Source organism: Penicillium manginii (assembly GCF_028828005.1).
Source record: "Penicillium manginii strain IBT 31320 chromosome Unknown utg000004l:1.0-7231830.0:1.0-7236170.0, whole genome shotgun sequence".
Taxonomy (NCBI): domain Eukaryota; kingdom Fungi; phylum Ascomycota; class Eurotiomycetes; order Eurotiales; family Aspergillaceae; genus Penicillium; species Penicillium manginii.
In genome coordinates, this window is record NW_026643105.1 from 6,702,306 (window position 1) to 6,714,349 (window position 12,044).

The 12,044-nt window shown below is 50.0% G+C and overlaps 4 protein-coding genes across 4 annotated transcripts; 2 read left to right on the forward strand and 2 right to left on the reverse strand.

Annotated features, from left to right (window-relative positions):
- Positions 1–69: 69 nt before the first annotated feature.
- Positions 70–1,173, forward strand: N7533_006221 (uncharacterized protein; the record flags this gene model as incomplete). The annotated part of the gene is made up of 3 exons (XM_057102871.1): positions 70–144; positions 212–358; positions 415–1,173. 3 exons carry the CDS (start codon positions 70–72, stop codon positions 1,171–1,173), a joined length of 981 nt encoding a protein of 326 aa, XP_056962501.1.
- A 448-nt stretch (positions 1,174–1,621) lies between these two features.
- N7533_006222 (uncharacterized protein) lies at positions 1,622–3,620 on the forward strand (the record flags this gene model as incomplete). The annotated part of the gene is made up of 4 exons (XM_057102872.1): positions 1,622–1,625; positions 1,682–1,996; positions 2,077–2,859; positions 2,932–3,620. 4 exons carry the CDS (start codon positions 1,622–1,624, stop codon positions 3,618–3,620), a joined length of 1,791 nt encoding a protein of 596 aa, XP_056962502.1.
- A 376-nt stretch (positions 3,621–3,996) lies between these two features.
- N7533_006223 (uncharacterized protein) lies at positions 3,997–4,297 on the reverse strand (the record flags this gene model as incomplete). Its single annotated transcript, XM_057102873.1, has 2 exons — positions 3,997–4,131; positions 4,208–4,297. 2 exons carry the CDS (start codon positions 4,295–4,297, stop codon positions 3,997–3,999), a joined length of 225 nt encoding a protein of 74 aa, XP_056962503.1.
- A 1,595-nt stretch (positions 4,298–5,892) lies between these two features.
- N7533_006224 (uncharacterized protein) lies at positions 5,893–11,594 on the reverse strand (the record flags this gene model as incomplete). Its single annotated transcript, XM_057102874.1, has 2 exons — positions 5,893–7,051; positions 7,102–11,594. 2 exons carry the CDS (start codon positions 11,592–11,594, stop codon positions 5,893–5,895), a joined length of 5,652 nt encoding a protein of 1,883 aa, XP_056962504.1.
- Between the last annotated feature and the right edge of the window lie 450 nt (positions 11,595–12,044).

Consider the following 12,044-nt stretch of genomic DNA (forward strand, 5'->3'; position numbering starts at 1 on the left):
GGGACAAGCAAATGTGATCAGACTCTTCTTCAGAATGGCATTCGGCTTTACAATCAAGCCATTTTGCTCATGTCGAGCATGATGCGTAGAGACCCCTATCAGGATGACATAATCTATTCGCTCATGATTTGGACGGAATTGGAGGTAAGCCTGGATTCTTTGATATCGCCCCTTTCGATATGCATGATTTATCATCTAACATTTCAATCAGTCGCACTACTTTCCTGATAGTCTGGATGCGTGGGTGGCTCATTGGACGGCATTCAAAACACTGGTCAAGGAGTACCAACGCCAACGGCCACTTCCCACAAATGCGGTCATGAGATACGTATTTAATCCGTTTCAGAAGATTATCACTGTGAGAGGCCTCTGGACCCCAATATTTGTGCCTCTGCTAATTGATATCTATTTCAGATTCTCGCGATCATGACCGATGGGATATCCCCGGAACAACATAATGATATTATGTGTTCCAACGAAACGTCACTCCTCGATGAGCTTCTTCGGTTTTCGGCTTCCTCCGCGATGCTATCTAATCTTCTCCACTCTGTCGATCTCTCTGATAGCGTTTCGTGCTCATCGTTCTTGGAAAGCTGCATCGCACAGCAGGAGAGTATGAGAACATGGTATAGACTGAGGCAAACAGATATCGGCGAGTTATTGTCTTGCAACACGGGTGAGGAGACCTCATATAGTGATCTCCGTCCCACCGATGATCTATTCGGCCCGGCGTCTCAATTTGTATCTCTCGATAGCGCCAGGATACATATGATGTTTTTCAACGCGATGCGACTTGTTCATATTTTGATACACCACGCAAAAACTCTCGTCTCATCACATGTGCACGGCGATCTACCCGATGAGGACAATGTTCTTCTCGAGGGCTTCTATGCCGATCAGATTGCTCGATCGATTGAGTTTTGTCTACGTGACAAGAACCGAGCCTGCCTTGCTCATCTCTCAATTCTGCTCCTTGGTCAGATCTCGCAGACTTACATCAAAATGCAAAGTGTTGAACGAATTGCTTGGTGTGAAGATGTGCTACTCAAGATTTCTCATCTTGGTTTCAGCAGTGCAAGTCACCGAAAGATTATCATGGTTGAAGAATGGAATAAGGCGCAAATGATCCGAGGCCGGAGAAGACACGAATTAAAGGCGATACCGGCCAAATGAAGAAAGACAAAAAAGCGAAAGCGAAAGTGAAGAAGTAGGCTTCTTTCATTTTCCCCGAGAATTCGACAAAGTTTGCATGGGCTACTTTTATGGGCATATCTTTGTAGTCTGACAGGCCATGAGCCGTGATGTTACATTTTTTGCACCAATAAAATTCGCAGTTCGCAAATATCACACTCCTTCACATACCTAATACATAGATTTAATTGGGTGGCACCAGGGAGAATTATTAGTATTGTGTTTATATGGGATACCAGTATACAAGAGGATTGAAGTTCCTGGTCGGTTCCTGCATTCACCCCGGGGCCAATGGCGCCATCGGGCTTTACACTGCCAATGCCCTTTCCGTCCTTTTTGGAGATACTCTTCCTCTCACTTAGTTTCTCACTTACCTTGCCTCCATCCAATCTACTGTTCGTCTCTACTTGATGCTCTTTCTCGGTTGATCATGGGTGAGTCTGGTTTGATCCTTCCAGTTCCCATTAACTACTGAAATTCCATGATATAGCGTCTCCACTGGTTGATGATGATGAGGGATGCGAGCAAGTCTCACTTCAATCGACTCACAACCATGTTGGACCTCTTGTCCCTCCCAGTGATGAGAAAAAGACTGTGAATTCTACCCTGAATGAAGCCAACAGCGACCCTTTGGAGGACCAGTATCCACCTCCCACCGATGAGGAAAATCGAACTCTTCGAAAAGTCTCCGCGAATGTTCCCCTCGTCTCGTTTTCTCTGTGTCTTGTCGAATTTGCCGAGCGTGCCTCCTACTATGGCGCAAGGACAGTTTTCGCCAACTTCATCGAATTTCCTCTACCCAATGGTCAGTCGCATTTGAGCCTTCTCTTGACACCCCTTTCCCAAATCTATCTTATAACTTTGAAAGCTAACTTCTAAGTGCAGGGGGAAATGGAGCTGGAGCGCCTCCACGTGGAACCCAACAGACGGCCGGAGCCTTGGGCATGGGGTTACAAGCCAGCAGTGCTCTAACTCTGCTCTTCAGTTTCCTCGCATACGTTATTCCATTGTTTGGAGGCTGGTGGGCTGATGTTCACATTGGAAGATACAAAGCAATCATGGTGGGTGTTCTCATCTGCGGTTTGGCGCATATCATTCAGCTTGTAGGCGCCATCCCCTCCGTACTGCAGAAGGGACAATCACACGCAGCACCACCCTTTATCATCGGTCTTCTCTTGCTCGCCTTCGGCGCTGGAATCTTCAAACCGAACATTATCCCAACGGTCCTCGACCAGAATCGCCACCAGCGGCCATATACGAAGCAGCTGAAATCAGGCGAGAAGGTGATCGTGGACCCGCCCATCACGATGACGAGAACTACGCTTATTTTCTATGGCTTTGTCAACGTCGGCGCTTTCTACATGCTTCCTTGTACCTATTCCGAGAAGTATGTTGGATACTGGCTGTCCTTCCTCCTCACGGCGGTCATTTACCTCATGCTACCGTTGCTGCTCCTGGGCATGTACACGCGAACGTACAAGCAGCCGCCTAGTGGGACAGCAGATTTCATTCAGGCATTGTCGATTACTAAAACAGCCCTCATTCAAAGTCGATTCCGGATCTGGCACAAAGACTTTTGGGACTTCGCGCGATCGCCCCATCTTGAGAGCAAAGGTCTTTCAACTCGATGGACGGATGATGCTGTCAGCGATGTTTCCCGAGCAATGAGTAAGCGTCTTGGTTCTCATCCTATAATCCTCGTTTCTTCCTCAACTATTGAATTATACTGACTTATCACAGCTGCATGCGACATCTTCTGCTTCTTCCCAATCTATTATCTGTCCGGGGGCATAGGCTCGGTGCAGGCGAACCAAGGTGCCGCTATGATCACCAACGGCGTACCCAACGATGTGCTGGACAACTTCAACGCGTTAACTTTGATAACCGCGGTCCCCACTTTGACTTTCATTATCTATCCGATGATGAACAGACGCAACATCAAGTTTGGCCCTATCAGTCGAATGACCCTTGGGTTCATTCTAGCAGTTCTCAGTGGTGTCTGTGGCGCCCTGGTACAGTGGCAGGTCTACAAGCAGTCTCCTTGTGGATATTCTGCTTCGACCTGCGATCGAGTTGCCCCCATCTCCATCTGGTGGCAGCTCCCCACCACCATTCTCAGTGCGTTGAGTGAATGCTTCTGCAATGTGACCGCCTATGAAGTTGCCTATTCCCGAGCCCCGAAAAGCATGAGAGGTACAGTGGTTGCCGTATACCTGTTCATGAGCGCTCTCTCCAGTGCTCTTGGCGAAATCATGATTCCTGTCACGAAGGACCCCTGGCTTATCTGGATCTGGGCTGCGCCTCCTATTACACTTTTTCCACAAACCATGATCTTCTGGTATCGCTTCCATCACATTGACAACGATATCTATGCTGCTGCTACTGCCAGTGTGGCTGAGGAGAAGGTTAAAGAAGGAACGCTCGTCTAGCTCTTGAGGTTGAGATAGACGGATTATCGAAATCATGTCGCTTAGGGGTTGGGTTAATGATCTTAATTTCTACGTTACACATCTCAATTATTCAAATTCGCAAGCCTTCTAACGATAGCTCATTGCATTACTTAGCACAATGGAAACATCAAGTTATCACAAAACAGACTGTCTCGCTCTTATCATCATCAAGAAAGTCGCCACGCACATTTTCATGGGTCTCACTAATTTCTGCCACCCTTCATGGTGAGCAACAAGATTGCGCAAATCTATATTTGTTCCCGATCGAATAATAGCGATTTCTTGGTGTATCCCCTAACAAATAGCACGTCCTTTTTCCCGGCTACCTAAAGTCCTACCGATCCAGGCCTGTCTATCATGCGTCTTGATCTGTTTGTGTCAGATCATCATGTGATAGAAGGAAATATTTGCTGCCGCTAACATGCAAAAGGTGTTCGCCGTCGAAGTCCCTGGGGAATTCCATTCCCGGCATAACGATTGATATTGGTATCTGCTCATGGCACCATCAAACGGTTAGCACATTTATCATACATAAAGAGTATTTTGAAGCCATGCCTATTACTTACCAACTCTTTCTTTCCCGAACGAGTCTCCGTCGGGGCCGAGTGGGCCACAACAATCCCCGATAGTATCAACGCCAGAACGACCACAGACATGGCATAAAGAACGCATGAAATGGAAAACATATTGGATATTGAGAAGTATTGAGAAAAAATGGCAGCCTCACAGGGAGAGTAAATCAATAAAATACAGACATTTCGAACTTATACTGGCGCTCCCTGGCCAAAGGCCACGCCCGCGAACCCAACAGACAAGGATCTTGACACAGAAAATGATAGATCATTCCTTTCCAATCTTAGACTGCATGGCACAAAAGTTCCAAATTCCGAAATTCCTCTCCTTAATTAATAGCTGGAAATACCAGTTCTGCATTCAGACCGTGGTCGAATTCCTGACCAGCGGTGTGGTAAATAAAACAGAATTACTCACACATTCAACCACTGGCATCCCCGAAGCTCAGTCCCAGGACAACGGATCATGAAATCTAAACCAGAGCACTGGGACACCGGGAAGATAAATTCGTCAGTTCCGTTGAACCGCATTATCCCGCTCCGCTCTGCAGGGCCATTGCATCTGGGCACAAGCGTGCATTGATCCGGTTGGACACAACAACTAAAATCAGAAAGACAGATCCCTTTCTGGGACAGAAAAGCAGAACAATACATCGTATCAAAACGACACTAACGCCAATAAAATCCTCCGCGGAGCCCTCCTGATATTCCGATTTGCATTAACTATTACCAAGTTGGCTATAGCCTATGCACACGCATGCAAAAGAGCGCAAAGCCCAGCTCCCTCCGAGTCGAAACACTTAGTGTGCATGCCGGGTCATTTCCGCGTCTCCCCGGATCAATCAGGGATGCTTTTATGAGAAATTTATCCGCAGTCCTGCGTGTCCGTTCGCGACAGAGTGATGTGGTCCCAGCGTCTCGGGCCCGAGGCCGAACTACCGCCGGGCCGTTCACACTTACCATCCCACCGGGTCTACGAGGACCAGATGGCTGGGAACTTACCATTTACATGGGAGGGGGATACTAGAATGAAGGCCAAACTCTTCGAATACTCTCTCTTAGATTCGGTGATTAAATGGAATTCTGTTCTCCGTTCTTCAACCAGCGCTTCGCTCCTTGACCCCGGAAACTGATCTGTCCCAGCTGCGCCCCATTGCTTTTGGTCAAGGTCCTCTGCCCCCCTCAGTTCACTTTCCAAAAGTACCTGTAGAGCTCCCCCTCCCCCCTTTCTACATTAGGTACAGCTCATGACGATCAATCTGCGGCTCTTTTTATTGGCCTCCTTCTCGGAAGCGATGTGTCGTCATGTGGGCTGCCTGAAACTGCCGCAGATATGGCAATTAGCCAAGAAATCGGTGACAAATTCCATTACACCTGATTACTTCAAATATGCAGACGATTATGAAGAATGATATTATTCATCCAAATGTTAAGATGCTGTCGCTATGACTCAAGACTTTGGACGGCATATAAAAATCAAACTCCAGTGATGCAATGCAATCATGCATGCTGTGTACAAATCCAATCCAACCCAACCAAACCAACACCAGGCCTAGACCCAGGCCCCGGTCCAACCAATGTCGAAGTAAAGAACAGAAACTCCATACACACAACGCTCCCATGCACAAATCAAATCCACCGCTCTTTATACCAAAAATAGAAGTCGCCAGCTATTGACTTCATGGCTTATTTGTAATTGCTTTCCGACGAAGCACCCCCAATTGCTCCAATTTTTTCCACGCTCTTTCCATGTCCGGCGAGTCTTCGCCCAGGGATGGCCGGAGATCGAGCCCGTCCATGTTGTGTAATGAGCCGCTGGTTCCAGCGTATAAGAGTAGCTCGAGGACACTACGGCGTAGTCTCGTGGCTTTATCTAGACGAGCCAGATATTTTTGATCCGCCTGAGGGTCGGCGGGTGGTAACGTGAATGGATCATTGATTTCCACTTCAGGGTCAGACTTGGCTCCGTCTTCCCAACTGACCGGATGACCGACGGAGTCATTGCGGTCCATATCAGCGAGAGCGTCTGAAAGATCTCTTCGATCTTCTTGTTGCTGAACGACAGCCCTGTCCTGGTCTTTCAGCTTCTTACGATCCACGTTTGAGCCATTCCCAGTAACAGCCGGGGGATAGAAGCCGATGGTGAGAGGGTTGCCACGTAGGTCAAGTTTGCGGAGTGAACATGCGCTTCCCCGACCTGTCCGACCAAGACGACTCAGAATTTGGCAAACCCGGCGCATTCTTTCGAGGCGATTGTTCACTACCGTGAGACGAGCGAGACAGTTCATTCCAACTAATGGCTCCAGCTCGGTGATCGAATTGAAGTTCAGGTTGAGAACTTTGAGGTTCGGGTAGTTGGCAGAAAATGCGCTTGGCAGGGCGCTCAAAGTACAGCCCGCAAGGTCAAGAAGTTGCAGCCGAAGCAAAGGAGATGATGGCGATAAACAAGTGGGTGAGAGCTTGTTGGATGACAAGAAGACTTTCCGGGTGTCTTTCACTAATCCCAGGTCAATCTCGAAGGCAGAATCCAATGACGGACGCGTCTGATCTCGGACGGAAAGGACCTCCAGGTTATGACAATGCTGCAGACCACCGATACTCGCCAGGGAGTTTTGATCGAGATAGAGCAGGCTCACGGATGAAAAAGGCGTGACATCAAAAATGTCCAAATTATTCTCGGAGAGCTTGAGGGCACGTAGACTTATAAGTGAGCTGGGCGACTCAAGTTGAGAGATCTGGTTGGCACTGAGATCAAGGGTAACAAGCGAGGGAAGCCACTCGATGTTGTGAACGGAGGTCAGACAGTTATGGCTCAAGTCGAGATCGCGAAGACGCGTTCTATTTTCATGTTAGCATTTTCATTTCCATCTGTCAGACAAATAACTTACAGCTCGGCCCCTTCGAAATCCACAGCTGTCACCGAGTTATTACTGAGCTTCAAACTCAACAGTCCATTCATGTCAAGAATTCCATCGATGTTGCGGATTTGGTTGTCGTTTGCCTTCAGCTCTCTCAAGTGTATCAAGCTGGAAAAGCCGTCCAATGTCTCGATGTCATTTCCGGATATGTCAAGATACTGCAGGTTGTGAAGGTGGCTCCAAGGTGTGAGATTGGACAGGCAGTTACGAGGAATCTTTAAAGTTCGGAGAGACGAAGGAACGCCACTCAACTGACCAATGTCATTATCGGAGACATCCAGCTCTTCAAGACGTGGACAGAAGTCGCTCAGCTTGTGCAGCGTGATCAGGTTTTTCTGACGGAGCACCAATCGGCGAACATGTTCCCAGTAGGGTTCGTAGGGCTCAACGTCAGTGATGTGCTTGATCAATTCTTCCGTTGCAAGGGCAAAAGTGCCATGCACCTGGCGCAAAGAACCAGGATTCGTACGCTGCGCAACATAGGTCATCTCACGGTTCAATGAGTTGTCTGGCTCGTTGACTGAGAAATCAGGGAGTGGGCTCATATGAAAGCTATAGGTTGTATCTTGCCCCTCGCTCTGGACGGGGACCAGAGACTTTGTTGCGCCATGAGGCGTTTGCTGAACAGCCATTGCTTCATTTCTCTGAACAAGGCTTAGTTCATCCATTCCGTCTTCGTTGCGTTCCTCGATCCGGGAAATCGGACGTCGAACGAATGGCTGGCCAGCAACCGAGGATTGACGACCGGCAGGGCGAGGAACATGATGTGTTGAACCGTTTTGCTGGTTTGCACCGGCTGGAGCTGCATGATTCGAGTCCTCTGGGTCGGCAGGAGATTCGGGGACATCTGAGTCGTCTCGATACGCAATATGTGAGACGAGAGGAGACGAGAATGAAATGGTGGGGACCCGATTTTGCTTAGTTCGCGGTTGAGTAGTTGGCTCCGATTCCAGATCGATGGCATTGTCTTCGGTGTCGCCGCTACCGCGCACTGCGTTCGTCTCCTGGGAAGTTGGACGAGTACCGGAATTAGGAACACTTGCTGTGAGTCGCGAAGTTCCTGATTCCGCGGAATTTGTGTTGTCCGATAGATCGCCATCTCTTGTATGAGGCCTCTTTTCGAGTTTCCTGGGCGAGCTTCCTGCCCCAGATGGAGTTCGAGAATTTTGGCCGTCAGCACTTTTCAACGGAGAGTTCAATCCATGGACTCTCATCATTTCCTGAAGTTCATCCACGCTAAGGTCCGGAATGTCTTGGAAGGGGTCCTCGTCTCCATCCTCTCTGGGAATCCTCCTCGCCGGTTGTCTTTCATCGCCTTTGACCCATTGATGCTTAGATCGATCATAAGTGAACCCATTCACCTCTTCGGGAATGAGATGCGATACCAAATCAGATGAAAGGATCCCCTTCGCTTGTGAGTTCTGAGAAGAGCCGGTCGGGACCGAGTTGATGCTAAAGCCGGACATTTGGGTATTGATTGTCATGAGATCCTCTGCAATGTTGGCTGCAACATCATCAATCGGGCCACTAACTTTCCGTTTTCTTTGTTCTCTGCCCAACCAGCCCATACTTGGTTCGCCCGCGGCTTTGAGCTCCGCATTTATATTCAACAACACGTCGTGAGCGCCCATCTCTAGGTCCTCGTTTTCTTGATATTTTTTAAGATGGTTCAGAATCTGCGGGCTCATTTCTTTCAGCTCTCGGATTTTGCGCAAATCGGTGCCATCTCGGCTAGGTGGCCGAGAGAATGCCTCGCGCGTAGATTCGTCTTCGTAACTGAAGTTTTCCTCGTCGCTGTCTCCATCCGATTCTTGCAAGCTAGTCATCACAGCGGCTGGCCGGCCTTTAGCGCGGATGAGGTCCATGACTTTCGTCGCTTCGTTCAAATAATCCTGGGTGGTAATGGATCCTTTTCGGGATGAATCACTGGTGCCGGTGATTTTAAGCATTGGAATATCACCTTCAATTGAAAATGAGTCCGAATAGTCAAGCTCGTTGTAATTGGATTCCGAAAAGTCTCTTGTCGGTCCATTTGTTGACTCTAGTGCAGATCGGATTTGGCTTGGAGTAGGTGTTCGGGGTCGCTGCATGGATTTGGAGAGGCCGGGGGGTGCCAGGTAGTCACCGTTCTCCATTTGAACTTTGTGTTGCATCAAGCTGCGTTGCAGTAGAGACATACTGTCGCCATATTTTTGATTATGCTCGGGACTCTTGTGGGTATGGTCAGGCTCGACGTTTTCATCTCGCAATATCGTTCGGCGGCGCTTGGCGATTGGGTCGGCAGCGGTTTTGGGGACCCGTTTGGTTTCGGGGCCGATGTTCTCCTTTTGATTGGCACGTGAAGACCACGACACATCGCGCCTATTTTCAAAGTAGCTTTGTCGCGTCCAAGCTGAGGGCTTTCGTGTGAAACCTGAACTCGCAGAGTGGGCATAGTGCAAGGAGCCTAGCTGGGAAGAGGGATGGCGGAGATATTGCTGGCGGATGGAAACCTGTCTTCGAGATGTAGGGCGGGATCCAAACCCATTAGACTCATCGTAGACCAGCTGGTGCTCATATGGGCTTGCATCGGAGAAGTCGAATTGATCAAGTTCCCCATCTCCGAATCTACTGATCCGGGGGCGAGAGACATTCCGCGACGCCAGTCGTTCGTTTCGTCTTGGTGTAATCTCACTCAACGGCTCATGGCGGGCATTCAAGAAGCTGCGACTCTCTCCCTTGCGTCGAGCCTCTTCCGAGGGAGATGGGGGTTCGTCACCATCCGATCCATCTTCAAACGTCTCCTCAAACTGGCTCATGCGACGTAGAAGACGATTGTTCGTAAATGTATCATGCTCTCCAAAGAGCTTCAACGGGCTACCCGATGAAGGCATTGCTGTTTCCTTCGAGGCTTCATCGGCATCCCCAGATGTCGATGGGCGAACATGAGACGAGGAGGGGCGAGGTAAATTCGGGGAACGAGAACGTGAAGGGTTGAAAAGTGGCGAGCTGCGAATTTTGGCGTTCGCAAGAGTCGCGGGGGACAAGCGGTGGGAAGGAAAGGGCGAAGGTGAGAAGCGTCGATTGTTGTGGTTTTTGTTGTTGGGACGACTGGTCACTCGGCGGCTAAAATCGAGAGTCCCCATTGACAAGTCCTGCGGAAGAGAGTGGCTTGTTACATCTAGCAAACTATCATCGTGAGGTGAACCGTCGGGTCGGGGCTGGCTGTTATTATAGAAAAGCAAGCTATCGCTGGCCGGAGAGTCTGGCCGACTATTATCCACCGACAGACTCTCCAATTTGTTGGTGACTTGCTTCAATGCTGATTTGATCACCTCCGACGTTGCATTGCCTTCGAGTGTGTTGGGTCGGGTGAAGGTGATGGGTGTGATGCCCTCATTACGAAGGTCCTCCAATCCACTTGCGGTTCGAATCCCCGTATCGTTGAGATCTGTGTGAGATAGTCCATCTTCGTCATGATCCCGCTTCTTTGCCCATGGTGCCCGATTTACCGTGCCCAAGGGCGATTCGATCCCGGTGCCCCAGGGTTCATCCTCGTCCTTGACCTCGCCGTCGCGTTGCGCGTCATCGTGGTAGGCATAGATCTCTTCCTCAGTGAGCTCCTCCACTCCGGCCGCGCTGTCGCGTCTCGATGGGGTGTCGGTAAAATCCCACAGCTGGTCGTCCTCCTGCTTGGTGAATCGAATGGAGCCCGGTTGTTTGGCGGTCGCAGAACCAGGCGTCGGCGGTTTGAACACGCTCTCGAGGCCCATGGGCGCGAACAGGTCCCGCTGTTCGCCCGCTGCAATCTCACCCTGTACCAATCGTCTCCGCCATTCGGGGGTGGCTGCACCTTCATCCTTGATCTTTGGGGGTTTGATCTGAACGGTATCTGTGCTCTGAAAACTGGATTGGCTGGAGATATTTGAGACGGATCGAAGCGGGGAACGCGTTTCCATCGTCTGCGGCTGTTTTCCCGCCGCGATGGGGGCCGGCCTAGGGCTGCGCTTGCTGTTCGGTTTCGCGCTGGGTTTCGAGGTGGATCTGGGTGATCTGGGAGATTTGGGGGATTTGGGAGTTGTGGTTTTGGATTTGGCGGGGGTCGGTGACTGGACTTTCGCCGGTGTCTTGGGAGTGCGAGGGGTCTTGGGGGTCGGAGGTTCTCGTTTGATGAAGTGACAGGGTCGGGTTACTTTTTTCGAAAAATCGCGCTGCTGTCTTCGTGCGGGCGTTGAGCGAGCGGGTGAAGGTTGGTCGATTGAGCGGCGGGCCGGCACTGGAATGCGACTCGGGGAATTCTGGACTGAATTCTGCACACTTTGCCCTGGCGAGGAGGGGAAGAGTTCCGACTTGGAGGGGGTGGTCGTAGCTGGAGCTGGGGCTGGAGTTGTTGAAGCCGAAGCTGGAGCTGGAGCTGGAGTAGTGGGTGTCGCAGGCACCGATGGCCAGTCGTCAGACAGGCTGTCGAGCCATGGTTGGCTCATCTTCCCTTTGTTATGATGTGATGTTGTGGGTAGATGCTGTTGCTATGCAGCACCCGCGCGCGTTAGGACCGGGTCGCGCTCCAATGGTACGTAAAAGGGTAAAACCAAACAGCAGGTCAATCGAACATGGAGGCATTGATGTGAAACTTGAACTGGATTGGGGAACTGTGGATGTGCGGAGATGAAACGAAAGATGAGCTGAGATGCGCTGGGTCCTTAGTTCAGCTCCACTGGAGCTCCTTGTTTGTTTGTGCTTTACCTAGGTACCGCACAGATCAGTCAATTGTGTATACTAGTACCCAGGTATTAGTACTCAGTAAGTTACTGGACTTCTTCAACCTGGACTTGATTCTCTTATTCTCTTATTGTCTTATTGTTATTGTTTTGTTGTTCCCTCATCTCCCATTGGCCCCATCCTCCCCCACAATCCCTTCCTGACCGATGGGATAT